Source organism: Lytechinus variegatus, chromosome 1 (assembly GCF_018143015.1).
Source record: "Lytechinus variegatus isolate NC3 chromosome 1, Lvar_3.0, whole genome shotgun sequence".
Lineage (NCBI taxonomy): Eukaryota > Metazoa > Echinodermata > Echinoidea > Temnopleuroida > Toxopneustidae > Lytechinus > Lytechinus variegatus.
The window spans coordinates 21,749,909-21,769,050 of record NC_054740.1 but is presented as its reverse complement, the minus strand read 5'-3'; the positions used below and the strand labels follow the sequence as shown (position 1 = coordinate 21,769,050).

Sequence of the window (19,142 nt, the reverse complement as noted above, 5' to 3'; positions counted from 1 at the left end):
AAAACTTTTTGTAATTGTTTTCCTCCATTGATTCTTTGTTACATATTGTTTTGGTATCCTCAAATTAGGATCCATGTTTGTTTTTTCTCATTGATTATTTGTTACATTTGTGTTTTATCCTCAAATCTATCCAAACCAATTTGAGTTCTTTAAATAATTCTCACAATTATTGTGGCCCTCCATGGGCGGAAATCCCAGGGGGGACGTGTCCCCCCCTACTCAAAATAGTAGGGGGACACAATATCAAATGTCCCCCTACTATTTTTGGTATTTTATGATGATAAGAAATATATCATTGTAAATCGAAATAAAACATGTATTTTGGGACGAAATGACCTTACTTTGGCGATAACCCTTTTTTTTGCTTGTCAAATTTTCCCGCCCCTTGTCCCCATAGGCGGATTCAGGGGTCCGAGAAGCCCGCCCCCTCTTGGCGGAGCATAACAAGAAAAAAGGAAATAAAGAAGGAAAAAGGGAGGGAAAAGAGAGGAGAAAAGGAAGAGAAGGACAACGAGTGCATAAAGTAAGATGAGGGGAAGACTTGGAAAATAAAAAGAATCTTTCGTGCCACTATATGAAATTTTCGCGCGCGCTTCGCGCTAGCATTGCCTGTTAGGGGATTTACATATCCTGTTCAATATGGAGTTGGAATATCAAGTTTGGAAGTCAATATACAAAACATATTTTACCTCGGAAATCGATCTTTCATTAATTTTAGTACTTTACAAATTGGTTTTCAACAAGTGCCCTGTAAAAATGTCAGTTTTATGGTCTGAATGTTAACATTTGCTGCTTGCGCTGCGCGCTCGCAAACTTTGATTTATCAGGTACCTATCATTTTCGTGTATTCCATAAAGTTTTCAAATTATCCCTTTTCAGGTCTGATTGTCAAGACATATCAGCTAGCGCGCTGCACACTCGCATTTTGATTGGCGAGTTATATAAATGTTTCAATATTGATTATACAACAAACTACTTACACTCTTAAAAAGGATTGGTCAAAATAACCAATCTGTTGGTTAATATGTGTCCGACCGATAAAGTTGGTCAATATCAACCAAAATTTTGGTCGATTTGAACCAATAATTTGGTTGCTTTTGACCAATTTTATCGGTCGGACACATATTAACCAACAGATTGGTCATTTTGACCAATCCTTTTTTTAGAGTGTATAATCCCCTTTTCATGACAGTTTATCAAAAATTTAAGCTCGCGATTTGCGCTCGCATTAATGGTTGAAAATATATATTGACTGATATATCCTATTCATAATCACAAAAGTGAAATGTCCACTTTTTATGCCATGATATCATCAGATTTCGCGCCCTCATTAGGCATTAGTAAATATAATATTAATTTAATAATTAAATTCTCCCTTTTATCTCATCTCGCGCTTAGCAAGAGGAATAGGAAGATAGTCATCATTTTCATATGATGACATGTCCTAAGGATGTCCCGGTCCTACGTCAAAACTCAAAGTAATAATAATTTTTAAGTGCGATCCATATCCACCTTTCAATTTTTCTATACAAAGTGCTTGAAATATAAAGCTGAAATTGCCTTTTTTTAAAGATCGGAATATCAAATTTTTTAATGATTAAAGTTGTACTTAAAATGCGTAGATTCTAGGTCTAAATATGACACGCTCGCGCATGTTTATTTAGATACTCAACTTGTTCTCTAATTTAAATCATTATCCAGTTTTAGATCACAATATCAAAATTTTTTCTGCTCGCATTATTAATGTAGGAAGACCCCATAATTACTCATCCTTTTGATGATTTACAAAACATGAACAGAGTGGCCCATTTTTAGGTCTAAATCTCGAATTGTTAAATTATATAGCTATCCTGTTCACGATTACAAAAACTGATTAAAATTTTCAATTCTTTCTTTAGAAAGTACAATTTTTTTTCAGCTCGCGCTCCGCGCTCGCATTTTTTAATTGTTGAAATATGTAACGTCTTCATGGCTAAGTGCAAGCAGTTTCAACAGGTACCAGTTCAAAACGTACATAAAATTTTCTGCTCGCGCTTTGAGCTCGCATTATTAATAATCATCCATTTCAGGATTTACAAAACATGAATAGTGTCTCGTTCAGTAAATATCATACCACTAAAAATTGCTCTCGAAATTTTCCACTCGCGCTTCGCGCTCGCATTAATTGTTTACTTATATACCTATTCTGGTTGAGTTAGAAAAAGTGCTTAGAATTTCCATTCTTTATGTGAAAATGTATTTTAAAAAAATCAGCTCGCGCTTCGCGCTCGCATTATTTGATTGTTATCTGCTACTTAAACAGGTGTCTTTTCCATCAATAATCATTTCTGCTCGCGCTTTGCGTTCGTGGTAATTATTAAGTTGGATACAAATCTTTTTCAGGATAACAAACATTGCCCAGAATCAGTTCAAACTTTAGGAAAAATAAATTAAATTTCCCCCAAAAAATAGCTCGCGCTCGCATCATATAAATAAGAATTATGATATTATACATTAATTTATAAGAATAAAGCTAAGAAGTGACTAATGAGGACTACCCCTTTGAAGAAGCAAACAAAACTCATCTTCGAGTTGCCGATCAGGGCAAATATGGCTGAAACAAATTTCCGCCCCCCCCCCTGTTGGCGAAGGCTGGATCCCCCTGTGTCCCCCCTACCTTTTGGGAGAGATTTCCGCTCCTGTGGCCCTCGATATTTAGACATACATTAAAGTGGTTTCAATAAAAGCAAAATAAAGAGAAAAAAAATCGGTGAAGGTTTTATAAAATCCATCAAAGAATAAGATAGTTTTCAATTTATGACGTTATAATAACGCGAGCAGCTCCCCCATCATGTAAGCTAATATTAATTTCATTAAGTAATTTTTTAAAGTTTTTGATGTAACATATGATGGATAAAAATAGTTTTGCGTTGTGATCAATTTAATTGTCTGATCACCGCATAAATGAAATCACATTATTTTTAATGGCATTTTGGGGAGTATATTATGTTACATGACATAATAATTATTATTGGAGGGGTTGATTGTCCGTGACGCCAATATTAAAAAAAATATTAAATTCATTACACCGTTTAACATTCTTTGATTGATATTCATCAAACTTTCAACAACACTTATTAGCTTTAATTAACACCAGCTTGTTGTGTAGTGTGAACCGACCATTTAATAAACACCAAGATCAACAAAAGATAGGCCTATATACCGAATCTCTTTACACCTACATTTGTTCTGTAAATGCAATTCAGGGCCTTATCACACGTGAATATTAAATCATCATTGTAATGATGATTGCAGTTATTCGTCCTTATAGAACCCCCCCCACTAAGTGTTATTTAGGGTACGCCTATGCTCGTTCCCTCCCTTTGAAAGTACCCCCTATCGAAGGTCTGCCAATATTTCTTCACCCCCCCCCCCTCCTTCGAGGGCTTTTCGTGGGCCTTTTCTGCCTTATAGAGACCCCCTAAATCCGGAACACTGCTCAATAAAATTAATGTAACCCCTATCTCCAGTCCGTACTTTACTTTTCAAAATGAAATAATCCTGAATGAGCTTTCAAAAACTAGCAGGAATTTCAGAAATTCGTTCCCAGGATTTGATCAATCTTTCTATACTATTCAAGATATTTTATAACCCCCTTTTGAAATTTCTCAGGAGTCCAAAGAGAGAGATATAAAAAAAACAAAAAAAGCCCTTTTTAAAGAAATCTCCTGGTGAAAATACAAATACACCCCCTTTTTATACAATTCGCCTGGCCGGACTTGTCCCCGAAAAAGGAAATTTTGGGAACATGCATGCGGTCCTTCCGACCCCGGAGTGGGGGGGGGGGGCAGGCTTTAGAATCATTGGACCGTTCACACGGTTACTCGAAAACTGTGATTTGAGTGAAACTTGACTGGAATTTGAATTCGTGATTGTGATTAGAATTCGTGATTATATGTTCTGGTTTTGGTTTCACACGTGTTAAAAATTCGTCATCAGCCTTACTTTTAACTGGAATCATATTCAAATTACGATTTTTTTTACCGTGTGAAAGGGCGGGTAGTCTAATGTCAATTAATCTTTTTCATTTCCTTCTTCTCTCACGTCCTTATATCATCATAACTGCAAAACAAATTGAGCTTCCAATATTGTTTACGAATATATTTTGTTTCAAAACTACATTCTATTCCAGATTAATCAAAACACGATTGCAAACATTATTTTGAAACAACACTGGGTGATTTCAAGTTCGGTGTTGGCCTTGGTGTTGGTGTTAGTGTTGAAATTTCGGTTGCTTCCCCTAGCTCCAAAACTTATTCAGAGCTTGTAAAACTGATCCAGATCACATTATTGACATCTCAACAACTAGTGAGTGACTTTTCGGGACCATCCTCATTTTATGTTTGGTGTTATAATCGTGTAAAAATTGACCCAACACCAACACCAAAAGGTCAACACTGAACTTGAAATCACCCACTTTTTGACGGCTTGATATAGGTTTAAAAGGCACCGCAAACATGGTCAGAATTGATGGCAACTGTACATGAACAAACAAATTAATTGAACCTTACCATTCATATGAGGTTCGTTATAATTATATTTTCGTTAAATATGTCATATTTAATTTTGAACGAGTAAGTTAATAAATATATTCATCTATTCAAATTGTGAACATCAAATATGTAGCTCAAACATCATCCTCATGAAAATACACAATTCAATTCCATTTCAAATATGATATGTCAAGAAAGAGTAAAACCCAAGAAGATAATATGTAGGCCTACATTAAAATGTACCAAGAAGCTTGTTCCTCACCAACACGTTATTTTTGCCGTCATGCATGCAGTTATAACCTGGAATACGAGATAGTACTGAAGTGTAATCATTTTTTTCTTCGCATAACATAACAATAAGCAAATGACATAATGATAGTATATATATTCTAACAATCTAAATGAAATATACTTATACCTGACATTTTTTTATTATTAAAACAAATGGCAGAAAATTATTTATATACACATATTTCGACATATAATGCATTTTGGAATGTGGGAGACCTCCATCTTACGCTTAGAGCTTGAAATTGATAAAGACCTCGAAAGGAAAGGGGAAGGAAAACCAGACAAACAAACATTCTGAATTTGAGCTTACTAGTTTAAACGTTTGCCCGTTCAGTTTTTATGCATACGGAATCAGGCAGAAGCCAAGCAAAAGCAATAATTGCTAATTTTTATGCATCTGACCTTTTATGATGTCACAAACTTAATATCTAAGTTATTCTTTTATTGTGTTTTATTATAGACATTCACCAACATTTCCTACATTTTTCTGCTTTTATTGAAATCAACTGATCCTTGGGGTGAACTTCCCCTTTAATAAAAAATGATAATACAATCACAAAATATATACAATGATATACATGATAAACAATTTAAGAACATAAACAATATTATTGTATTTAGTCAGGAAATATGTCAGATATATTATAGTCCGACGGTGTGCGGAAAAGGAAGATAACACTTACAAAATATTTGTTGTATCTTTTAAAATGCTGTCGAATAGTTCCAAAATTTGTTAAAAGTAGAGCCCCTTTTTCACCAGAATAAAAACATTACCAAGACAGGCCACTTTGCAAATTACTGTTAATATGCATACTATTTTTACAACGATATCAGATATGGTGCAAATTAGACCAAAACGATAATAGACGAATCGGATATCACAATAAGACAAACTACTGATTAGATAGCTGGTGTTAGATCAAGTGGGCTACACTGTTACAAATTTATCCTTAAAATAAAAGAAGTTCCTGCAGCAGAGTCTCGAGAACAGGGTAATCTTACCAGATTGCGTAATCTAAATTGGTATTTGGTGTATTGGACCTTAGAAATTTCCTTTAATAAAACATCATTTTCCCCTTTTTAAACAGACCTGTTGCAGAAAAATTCCTGTTTTATGAAATTACAGAATGATTCTGTTATCGCTTTCTGCAAAATCTTCATTTTTCTCTGTAAAATCAGGAGTTTTTTTACAGCCGACATGTCAATAGACGAAATGGTAAGTGGCATTAATCATATCCAAGGTCATTTGAGATTTGGTTGTATACAAAATTAGATTAAACCATACATCTGGGAGTAGGGGTAGAAAGCAAAGTTGTTGCAAGGTTATTAACAAATCGACAATTTATAATAGAAAAATTACAGTTTTTTATTTTATTGTCGGTCCGTAACAAACTGATTACACTCTTCTTAGTTTAGCATTTTTATTTCAAATGCTTTAAAGAGAGATTGATACATTTGTCATTCCGTTTATTATGTTCAGCATACCAGTAGAACGGGTGGTATGATTGCATTGAGGGGAAAACATGGATCTATTATGATAGGTCCATGACGGGGAAATCCAGTTGTTCACCATCACCATTGGTTGTGGCATTTGTGGATGGTAATGGTAAGAGTAGTAGTAGTAGTTGTTGATTTTATTGTAGTAATTGCTGTTGCTGTAGTCGTTGTTACTGTTGTTGTATACGGAATGGTTGGTTCCAGCTAACTGGTCTGGGGACTGATGAATATTTTTTTTCTCTTCTCTCTTTCGAAGGTTCGGACAAGGTTTTCTTTCTGCATAAGAAAATAAATTGGTAAGTTTGTGGCTTGCACTATATATACACAATGCACATGATGCAGCATGAGCAATCTCCCGTTTTTCTCCCAATGGGAGACAATAATGTCGTCCAATTAGGTCATCAAATTCAAATAAAACTTGCACAGATTGTCGTCATTTTCGATAGGCCTATCCCGAGGCCTATATGTGACCAAGACCGCAATCGGTGGCATACATGGCACACCGGGGGAGGGGGAGGGGCTCAGGAAGTAAATATTGTACACGAGTTTGTGTGTGGGGAGGGCCCAGAGGGGTGTATCAATAATTAACTCGTCTTTCCTCTCTCTATCTTCTAGTTATTCAGGCTTGCACTACCGAGCGGGAGATTTTAGCCCCTACTATGATTTCAAGTACATGACCAGGCATTTGCCTTTATACATATACTTTTTCATGTTGCTAGTTGTGTACGGGGGCAGAAGGAACGTGCCCGGGAAGGTAGGCCTACTTTGAAATGCAGAAGTGCAAAAAAAATTAAAAAGATGAATCATTTTAGACGAGGGCCCCCGGCTGTTCTTTACTACCGTGGTATACGCTGTGATCAACAGCTTATCAAAACAAGGATTCCATGCAAGCTATACCATTGCATGGCAAATTTACCATTGATAACTTAAATGCAACGGGTTCCATGGGCGCAAAAAATTGCAAAAAAAAACATCGCAAAAAGAGAAAAAGAAAATGAATTGTCAAGACACAACCCAGGGACCGCGGAACGATTTTCAAAGTGGGGGGGTGGGGCTGAGCCAAAAGTGGGGGGCTTACAATACAAAAAGTCACAATCATTTTTACGGTTTTGTACACGGTTTTGGAAAAAAGTGGGGAGCTGAAGCCCCCGCTTCCGTGGTCCCTGCAACCCTCCACTCTTCACCAGCAGTAAGTAATGAGTTATGTGTACAGATGAAACATAAATGATTCATATCAAGTGGAAATAATTCTGACAACACCACTCATAAGTTTACCTGATGCCTTTTAATGATGGCGTTTTCACAAAATATTTTGAAATTTCATTATTCATTATCTTTGTTATTTGTAATTGGATTTAATGAAATTTTCAGCAATTCGCTCATTTCCTGTGATATTTTCAACCCGGAGTTAGGCCTACCCCTTTAACAGGTCAGCCAACTAAGAAGTGATTGAGAATAAATGGTGCTATACGCATAACGCCGATGCATGCAAGCCCCGATGCAAGCCATGTAGGTGGAGGGTGGACCACCACCCCCCCCCCCGCAATGGAAGAAAAAAGTGTATATTGCATATCACCCGTGTTAAGCGTAACGGGCGGCAATCCCGAGGGATGAGAGAGGCACACGTCCCTCTTGAATTAAGAATTTTGTAAAGCCTCTGAGAGATGCCCCCATGGAAAATGTAGAAAAATATGTTCTGGTAAGCAAATTCCATGAGAGTCTTTTAACATACCTTTTAGAAATTCCATACATTGATGATATATGTGTCTCCTCCTAAAGACAAGAAAATCATTTAGTATCTCTTCTCGAGTATACCATTCAGAATCGGAAGGTTTCTCTAGCCCACTCTTGAGCATTTGATAAAGCTGGTTGGTGATGTCTCCGCGATCGTTAAATTCAATTGCTTTAATTTTAGCCTCATCAAGGGCTAAAACTTGGATGCCAATTGGCCTCAGATCCTCGGGATAGAGTTTTTCCGCTAAGAAATGCAGTACCTCGTCAGAGTACACAGCCATGTTTTCGATAATGTTGCTGGAAAATGAGAATAATGACATTGACATAATTATTGCACTAACTTTTACTAAAGATTAATGGTCGTTTTTTATTATTTTTTTATAGTTTATGTTGCTATCCCATATTTCTTGTCCCATGTGAAGAGTTGTAACTACTGCGTTATGCGAATGTGGCACTATTGATGGTCATTTGCAATATGCTGTAATTCCATCAACTTTTACAATATGAAATTAATATAATATGATTCATTTATATAGCGTAGCTATCATGGCTATTACAATTGCACTCTACTGCGCTTGATACTTGGTATCATAATTATTACCCAGACTGTAGTTAAGCCGCCATATAGGCGCTATAAAGCATTCAAGGAATAAATCTTATACCGGGTACCCATTCACCTCACCTCGGTCGAGTGCAGCACAATTTGGGTAAATTTCTTGCTGAAGGAAAAGACTGGGATTCGAACCCACGTCCATCTGATTGAAAGACCCGAGTCGTAACCACTAGACCACTACGCGTAACTTAACTGATTAAATTAACCTTTAATGTGCCTTAAGTACAATTGCGTAAATAGGTGAGGTGTCAGTGGCGGATACAGAGGCCTTGCTGCCAAACCCGGATTTTTTGTTTACATTATTTTAAGATACTGGATAAAATGTGAAGGATAAAATGCATCCTTGGTGTCAAGGGTATAGTTAAAGTGTTGGCCTTTATCATTATTCCATGCTTGTGAAAAAGAAGAAAAATTAGCAAGGAATATATTAGTGACATATCATATACTTTATCAATGCAAAATACTGTTTTCTGCAAAATTGGATTTCATAAAATCTGTAGAATCATGCTACGTGTCCATCTCGTTTCTCTCTTTCTTATTCAACGGCTCGTTTTCATCCTGCGCCTCGGAATAGTCTACTACACTCTTAAAACAAATCAGTCAAATTGACTATAGACCAGTAGTCAGCTGTATGGGAGCAACTGATATGGCAATCACTGATAGTCACATTTCTGACATATATTCTAGTCAGAAATAACTCTGTTCTATTAAAATATGACTAGAAAATAGTCAAATATGACTAGAATAACAGTTGCACCCAGCTGACCCTATAACTAGTCATTTTTTACTGATTTGTTTTTAGAGTGTAGATAGATGGCGCATGATAAATGCTGTGTTAATTATTATCATTATTATTCATTACTATCTATACTCTCTTTCTCCATCTATAGTTGGAAGATTACATTATATGTCTACAAACTTTTGTCGAGGATGTAAGTAAACGAGAGATTGAAAAGTCCTTTAGAAATTGATTGCGAGCCAGCGTAGTAAGCGAGCCTTTTAAAAATCACGTTTATGTCTATATTTCAGAAATACTCGGAGTTTTTAGGCTTTGTGGCTCCAATCCCTTTAGCACCATGTATAGAGCTTACAGAAAATGTACAAAATCAAGAAAATTGTCTATTTTGAAAAAAAAAAATCCTTTGCTTTATATCCTTACGCCATTGGACACCAGTACATACACTGTTATGCTTTTTAAAATTTTAAACACATTGTTTAAGCCTGTCACTCTAACAACTTTTGTTTAAACTTTTTAAACAACTGTTTAAATTGTTTAAACAAGTTGTTTAAAATGTTTAAACAAGTTGTTTAAAATGTTTAACAATTACACAAAAAATTAAACAATTTGTTGTTTGAGTGACAGGATTAAAAAACGTGCTATTTTTTTACTTTGTAGCTCGAGTTATAAAGCCGGAAATAATTTTGATTTGTGTCCTCTAGTAAAAAGCGCCACGGTTATCACATTGTCTGGAAATAAGATAAATAAATGAATTATATATAATAGTTCATCGCCATTGTGCTGTTGTTGCTATCAACATCTTTAGAATTCCAGGTAATAAATGGCCAACTCGATGCAAGCGTCTATTGTCACAATTGTGATGACCTGCTTTGATACCCTTGATCAATTCTGAAAATACGTAAGTATTGCGACATTCTGAAATTAAGAAGGGAAACCCCCATGCCTGTATTGACAATAACATCTGGATCGACCCCCGGAGTCTTACAAAGATTTAAGGCCTGGTCACACCGCCCGAGCGTTTTTGGAGCGGTCGTGGAGCGGAGAGAGAAAAAAAACATCGCTACCGTTCACCATTTTCGATTGTTTTTATTTTGTTTTCGATTTTTTTTCCCCAATTTTGCCTTTTTGGTGAGCGAAATTCGACCCTCTCTCACTTCGCTCCACGACCGCTCTAACAACGCTCGGGCGGTGTGACCTGGCCTTTACGATTGATTCGATCAACGTCAATTCTGTGGAAATCCATCATTGTCATAATGTTTTCTACAGGAAATTTGAACAATGTAATTTGTAAACATAGAAAAGCACACTGAATTTTTAAGAAAACATCATGTACATGATATTTTGCACAAACTTGTATGATAAATATTAACGTTGTTGGCTTTCCATAGTTGTGGTTGATTGGATCAATCGTAACTCTTTGTAAGACGGGGCCTGCAATCACTACTTCACTGCATGCAGGCGCGGTTCGGAGGGCTGAAGCCCCCCCCCCCCCCTCAAAAAAAAAGTTCTCAAGCCCGTCTCATTTTTTTTTATGTGCAATTTTAATTGGGCTATAATCATGATGGTCTAAAGTCTAGAATAAATTATACTGGATGTAATGTGCTAAAAAATAGTTATGCTATTGTAAAATATATTAAACCTGAATTAGCAAAGCTTACCCCCGTTTAAAACATGATTGCCATGTTGCCTTGTCATCGGTTCTATATTTTTCTAGAATACTCTCAGACTTCCAACTACGACTTGTTACCATAACAATTAAAAACGATGTATATTGATATTTTCATGAAAATCATAAATAAAAAATAACAATTAAAAAAAAATATATCAGTAAGCTGTTTTGTAAAACTGAAATTAGGGAATATGGTTTAATTTTCACCTTATTTTGACAAATGATTAGAATTATGCTTATTTGATTTTAGTTCTGGCCTACAGATGCCCCTTCTTTACCATAAACACTTACTTTTTTGTATATGTCATATTGCTTACAATGTATATTCATTTGCATTGATTTGGATGGTTACCATTTTATATCTGTGTAATATCATGTCCTATGTTGAATTGATTTGAAATGAAATAAACCAAACTTGAATTTAAACGTGCATTGCATATTATATGTTTTCAAACTGTCAAAATTATATCATTATTTTTTTTATTGGGGGAGGCAAATCGATATGCCCCCCAATTACTTCCATGGGGGCGATCACCCCTTTCCCCCCATGATCGACGTTTTTTTTTGTTAGAGTGACTTGACTGTATTCTTTGCAATACTCTAAATTGGTATCATTGCATTGGATAATACCAATTTACAAGTTTACAGACAATAATTTATGAATACATACATGTAGAAAAGCAAGGATAATAGGAACCAGAAAATAGCATGAATGCTAGTCAAGTCTGGCCCCTTCTAGTCTAGATAGATAGAAACATGTTATTAAGAATGAAAATCGTGAGTCTACTAATACACTCTAGCAATGACTACATAACAATTTATCAAAATTCGTATTTACATACATTTACATTTACATATGAAAGATATCTATAACAAAACTACCATAATTATAGATGGTATCAAATATTGTGTAGACTAATTAATGTGTTATACAGGAAATCGATCCCGAGGTCATCTGTTCTTTTGCAGCCTATCTGTATAGTTGGGTAGATATGACCGTCACGTTTGGGTATATCTGCATTTTTTGCACTTAATTGGGCACCCTTGGGCATTGTTTTTCTTTATTGACGTCATAGGCCACGCCCACTTTTTTTTTACATACCTCTTATGACTTTCATATTTTACGAAATAAACATGTCATGTTTGGTATCAAATAATTATAATAATACTTGTATTTAAGAAACGCTATTCACGTTTGTACCATAGCGCTTTACAAAAAATTACATTGAATGCAATAATAATAGAACATAATCATAAACCATACAACAAATTAAATCATTCATTAAAGAAATATGACTTCAGGTGCTCCTGCTTTAACGTAGGGGTATTGGCAATTTCACGAATGTTTTTTTGGATGTTATTCCAAATATTGGGTGCTAATAAATTAAAGCTAATAACAAATAAGATGCAAGTATATGGATCATTGTGCATTTAATTCACGCAAATGTCATTTAAATGTCATTTAAGGTCATAACAGGTCAAATTACATTACAAATGTAAGTAATACATATTATGCGAAAATATAATGTTTTAAATGCGACTAAATTAGGTATTATATGCATTTTTTTTAATTCAAAGTTAAGTTGAGGGTGTTCATTTTAAGAATCCGATGGGTGCCGCCTTGGAATCCTGAGGAATTTTATTTTTTGACGTCCCACACAAACTTTCTTACATTCCTCTTAATTGTTGCTTTTCGGTTTTATCAATTTTTAAACAAATCAGCCCTTTTTCCCCTCGTCGCTGCATGTGTATTGTTAAATCGATCAGTGCAACAATTCATTCCGACAGGAACCAGTAGAGAAATGTAATATAATTGACTAAAGAGCAAATACTCACCCCCGGGTACTCACCAACAGTTTTACACCTGCAATATAGGTTCTATATAAGATCCCGGCTAGTGCTGTTATGACAGTAGTTTTACCCCGGGTTGTAGATGTACGAATCTTCTAACCCGCAACTATAAAAAAATCAGAAGGGGTTGAATCCCATTCGTCAACGCAAGAGCTTGCGCGTTGCTCTAAACTCCTGGGGCCGATTGCACGAAATGGTCTCACTGATCTCTCCCCTCAGTGAATGGTCTCCAAGGACCGTCTTTAGTGTCGCCCATCTTTTATGATGTGCTATAAGCGAGGCGTTTCTGAAATTTATGATAAAAAATAAGATTCATTAGCTTGCTTTTATATCAAATTTTACACAATTTCATGATATATCATATCCTTTTATAAACCAATATTTTGTTTATTTTAACGGACGAATAAAATTCGTTTGCAGATAGATTTATTTAAGGTGCGTTTCACATGGCGCATCATAAAAAATGGGCGACACGAAAGACTGTCCTTGCAAAGACCCTTTCGTGCAATCGGCCCCTGTATACTCATGAACTGCACGCATTGACATACTCAAAGGAATATAGGTCCACCCCAACAAAATTCGATTTGAATATGAAAAGAAAAAAAAATAAAACGAGCATAAATCTGAAATTTCCATTGAAATTGGATGCCAATAAAATAAAATTGAAATTGGATGCCAATAAAACATCTAAAGTTTCGCTTAGTTTTCACGAAACTTTTATGTACAACAGAGTGATATGCAAATGAGATGTCGATGATTCCTTCACTCATTATTTCTTTTGTATTTATTGTGATTATACAATAAGAAATAAAGAAACTGATAACTCAAAGTAAACAGATTATTGAATGTAAATTGTGAATAGTGCGAAAAGGTAACAAATCTTTTTACCGAAACATAAAGAAATTTCAAATTTTTATCCCAACATATTTTTTGTTTCTTCCTTTTACTCATAGACGGCGGAAGCCAAATATTTAAGGGGGACCACCACAATTTTTTTTGTAAAAAAAAAGAGGTTTGCAACCAAAAAAGAGGGGGAATGCAGGAAAAAAAATGACAAGCAAAAAAATAAATGGTTATCAACGATAAATTTCGGGGGGGGGGGTCCCTCCATCTAAAATGCATATGCTTTTACTCCTTGATTTCCATCCCCTTTTCCTTCACTTTTTTATTTTGCTATTGGCACGGAAATGCATTTTCATGACATTTTTTATTGTTATGCTTATTTGATTTTATAGATAACAAATAGTGTAACCAGACACGATCACTAAGAGTAGTCTTCAAACGCAGACTCTGATTCGAAGAAACCAGCCTGCTTAAATTTGCACTTTTTCTCTCTCTCTCTCTCCATCTCCGATGCGATGATTATGTACACCCCCGGGCCCCCCCCCCCCCCTCCTCCAATGGGCCCTAATCACATATGACGCTCGGTGAAAAACTAAAATAAAAGCACACGGTCTACAAAGATACTCTAAACTTAACCAATAAGTTCCACCTACAGTTTTTAGTACACTGAACTATATACCATATACTGATATACATGTAAATAGTTTAGTGGTTATAGTTTTTTGGGCTGCAACCCGGGGGCTGCAATCATGCAATTTTGTTACTATTCATTAATTGTCTTCAGTTAAAATGCTTGAATTTATTCTTTTTTGTTTATGTTATTCTCTATTTTATACACAAAATCACTCTTATTTTTACACATTGTTTTCTTAATTTGGAAATAGGAAAGCGAAATGATGCCCAACGATTCTGCACATCTACTAATGACACGTATATAGTCCTATACAAAAAAGGCCTTATAAAAAAAAACTCGAGCTGAAATTTCATAAAGATAGGACAGAGATTATACATATATAAAAGTTCTAGAAGTTTCCAATCATAAAAAATGAAGCCACGGTGCTTTTTTTCTTCCATTTTATCTACTCCTGCCCCCCGCCCCCTTATTTTTCTTCCGTGCAGGAAGGCAATCAACAGTGTGGATATTTTTTTTTTTTTAAACAAGTACACACCTAGTTACAAATAATGCGTAAAGCATTTCCATTTATTTGAATGCAGGATAAAAGAGCACAGGTGTCGTAGCCGGGGATCGAACTCCGGACTTTCCATGTATAGCCAGGCGCCTTAGACTACTCGGCCATGGATATATTAGACGCGCTCCGATCGACGACTGGAAGCAAGAGTCTAGTCCCAGAGTTTGTCAGTGAAGGGGCACGGTATGTTTTGTTTTGATTTTTTGTTGTATTTCTTGTAAAAACAGTAATTAGATGTTTAATCAAGAATAATTTTTCTTTACAATCACTCTTCAATGTTGTATGTTCGCTAGACTTACAAGGTCGAGTATAACAGCTTGAAACATTAAGAAAATTGGCCAGAAACTTAAAAAGAGTTTCATAGATTTTTTGTACGGTCCCACTAGTTTGTTTCCGTGTCTTGTCTTGTTTTAAAGGGGAAGTTCACCCTGAAGAAAACTTTGTTGTAAAAATAGCAGAAAAAATAGTAAAAAATATTGGTGAAGGTTTGAGGAAAATCCGTTAAAGAGTAAGAAAGTCATTAGAGTTCAAAATTTTGGATTTGTGACGTCATACTATAGTATTATAACGTTATATTATAACCTTGTTCAGTGAATGAGTGACGTCATAAACGAGCAGCTGCCCCATGCCATGTGTTATGTAATATAAAATGTATGAATTTCAAATTTTGTATGGTTCCTGATGACTGAATTTTGTTTTCTTTTCATGATCGGATGTGAAACGATTTGTTGATATACAAAAGTTAACAGTGAAAACCATTTTCAATTTTCTGAAAAAATGACATTTCATTGATTTTTTACCATTCGCTATGTAGGGATGCTGCTCGCATATGACGTCACAAATCAAATACTTGAAATTCTAATAACCTTTTAATTATTTGATGAATTTTTCTCAAATCTTCGGCAATATTTTTTTATTATTTTTTCTGCTATTTTTACAATAAACTTTTTGTCAGGATGTTCTTCCCCTTTAAGTCGGCATATCATATGCAGACTTGCTGTACTCCGCCAACTTTGTCATTTGTGTCATCTCACTGAGTGAGATCATAACCTTGTTCATTGAAATTGAATGAGTGAGTTCCTGCTGGTTTCAAGCTCCTTGTTGTTCTCTGCTAGGACTCCCTGTGATGTGACTATGTGGGGTATTGGGGTAAATAGGGTTGGCAATAGACAGCTGGCAACCGTCTGTTTCGAGGATTTTTTTAAACATTTTTTTTTAAAGTTCTCGTACACAGATGGCTCGCTATCGTGCAGCCACCATTAGGGGAATTGCAATGCAAAATCCCAGGTCTGGGCTCTTCAATTTTTGTCTTAATGAATAAAATTTTGAAAATTAACTCGACCAAAATGCAAATTTTTATTCCCTCTTGGCATTAATTGCCAAAAAACAGAGAAAAATGAAGTTGAAAGGAACAAAAACAGTGACTTACCTCGGCTGTCAGTCACGCAAATATACTTCCCCGTTTTATCCGATCTTATTCTTATGTACATAAACATATGGCCATTGAGTCCCCTGTACAGATCGCGCTAGAACTTTGGTCTCTGTATTTGGTGAGTGAAGCCAACGGAGTTCAGCTGAACAACCAACAAAACAGAGACCGAAGCTTTTGGTCTAGCAATGTACGCGTTTGGCTTATTGTTGTCCAGGGGCTGGGGATTGATAAATGCTTTTTTTTAACAATTAGGGCCGACACTGTCGTCAGTTTCCATTTAATGTTACAACTAGATCTATGTACAATGTTATGATGGATCTAAATAAATACATAACTTAGCTTTGAACTGAAGTAAATTTTATTATTTTAATTATTTATTCATGATTTAAGAATAAAAATTGTTGAATGACAATTTTCTTACAATTTGACTTTCCACCAATAGAAGGCCTACACAAAAAATGTTCATATTATAGTTTGTTAGCACTCTTGTGATAAAAAATGATACCAACTTTACTAATGAACAAGACATCTATATGGAATAGTCTTTTTGGTTACATTTTACAAGAGTGATGCTTTAAAGATTTGTTGTTGTTGTTTTTTTTAAAGATTTTTTAAATGTGTGTTGTGTACTACATTATTTTGGTTGCAGTGAACAAGTGACTCAAGCTGAGCTGTGTTACCGTGAGTGTGACTTTCCATGATCTGTGATATAAGACTGGATTTATTTGTAACTCGCTGCCATTCAGATGTAAACAGAACTTCTAAAATTGGTGCTGAATTTCAAAGTTTTTATCTACTGTTTACTAGCCTTATACTAGGTCTAAATTTAGATGAAATTTAGTGATATAATCGGAATTATCGGATATACATTGAATACTAACTACAATTACAGCAACCTCCATTTTTGTCTCACCTGCATAGCAGAGTGAGACTACAGGCGCCGCTTTTCTGACGGCGGCGGCATCAACACCAAATATTAACCAAAGATTAAGTTTTTGAAATGACAGCATAACTTAGAAAGTATATAGACCTAGTACATGAAACTTAGCCATAAGGTTAATCAAGTATTACTGAACATCCTGCCTGAGTTTCATGTCACATGACCAAGGTCAAAGGTCATTAGGGTCAATGAACTTTGACCATGTTGGGGGAATCAACATCAAAATCTTAACCTAAGGTTAAGTTTTTAAAATGTCATCATAACTTCAGTTCATGAAACTTAGACATAAGGTTAATCAAGTATCACTGAACATCCTGCTTTAGTTTCATGTCACATGACCAAGGTCGAAGGTCATTTGGGGTCAATGAACTTTGGCCGAATTAGGGGTATCTGTTGAATTACCATCATATCTCTGTAAAGTGTATTGTGCTAGTTCATAGAACGTGGAAATAAGAGTAACCAAGTATCACTGAACATCTTGTGCAAGTTATAGTAGTTTTCAAAGTCAGTACTGCTGCTATATTGAATTGTGTGATGCAGGTGAGACCGCCAGAGGCACTCCACTTGTTTATCTTTAATGTTACCATACTTTGAAATGACCAATGGAGGAACTATGTTTACAAATGGTAAAAACTATGTCAATTTTAACATGTGAACAGATGATCTTGCTCTAATTTGTCAAAACCAAGAAGAAAATATTACAAAAGTCACTTATACGAAAATTCTGCCATGTTTCCCAAACACCTCTATTTCGCTGCCCAATTTAGAAGTGGTTCTATCATAATAGCTGTGCACTTGATTTATCATTCAAATAAATACTCCTGTGCCTCAATTTCTGAAATATGTTTCTATTGGTATAGGAAAATATGAAATTAAAGGAACTTAACTCCAAAATTCCAAACAGTTGCTGGTTTTCTCTGCATTAATTAAGTGATTTATTGCAGCCTGTCTAAAGAAAAATTGAATAGGAATCTTCCACCACACTGCAGTCAAAGTTCCATACAGAGAGTGTGCAATGAGTGGTGCATAGCTTTAGGACCCCCTACCATACCACACACATAATTTTCTTGGCTGTTTTTCCAAAATCTTCTACTTTAGTTGAAGACATCAACAGATTTGGGCTTAAAGGTATCGTTTAACTTTGTGAGCAGCCGATTTAAAAAATTCTCAAACCAAGATGAAACATGTGTACAAGTTCATGTATTAGAACTAAATAAACCCTGAAAACAACCATTATTGAGAATGAAAAGCTAAAACTACAAGGCAAACCCAGATTTTGTAAATAGGTGTCTTATAGATTCCTAAACTCTACACAAAAGTGTATGGGATGAAATTAAGATGGTGTATCCGGTCACTTTATATTTCAATTTTTGAAGCACTAAATAATTATTTTTGAACACAATTTTTTCTGGGCTTCATTTTTGTAACATGACAGACACAGGTGACAAGTGTGACCTTCTAGCTCAGATTTTTTTAAAGTCAAACCAATGTTAACCAATCACTTTAAAAGTTTGTAATATTTACAAAATATGTTGAAATCAAATGTGGCCTTTTTCTTCCTTTACATCCAAAATGTCTTGCTTTTAAAATTTATCTTGTTTAATTGATTGGTAATTTTGATTGTGAAGTATACAGACAAGTGTGAGAAATAGGTATCATCGTCCTCACTGCGTTTAGATTGAAAAATATGATGGAAAACAAATGAAAAGTATGCTTCACGTTTTATGTTTCAAAGTCAAGCACTTGCATGCATAATCCAGTTGAAACTTCCAGAGGTATTTCATTCCACTTACATGTATATTCTACTTAAA

At 35.2% G+C, this 19,142-nt stretch overlaps 1 protein-coding gene across 1 annotated transcript; it reads right to left on the bottom strand.

The window, feature by feature from the left end:
* Nucleotides 1–5,967: 5,967 nt before the first annotated feature.
* Nucleotides 5,968–13,073, bottom strand: LOC121406208. The gene is made up of 3 exons (XM_041597233.1): nucleotides 12,912–13,073; nucleotides 8,053–8,351; nucleotides 5,968–6,596 (listed from the first exon to the last, which is right to left on the bottom strand). The coding sequence occupies exons 2-3, from the start codon at nucleotides 8,333–8,335 to the stop codon at nucleotides 6,259–6,261; spliced, it is 621 nt and encodes a 206-aa protein (XP_041453167.1). The 5' UTR covers nucleotides 8,336–8,351; nucleotides 12,912–13,073; the 3' UTR covers nucleotides 5,968–6,258.
* Between the last annotated feature and the right edge of the window lie 6,069 nt (nucleotides 13,074–19,142).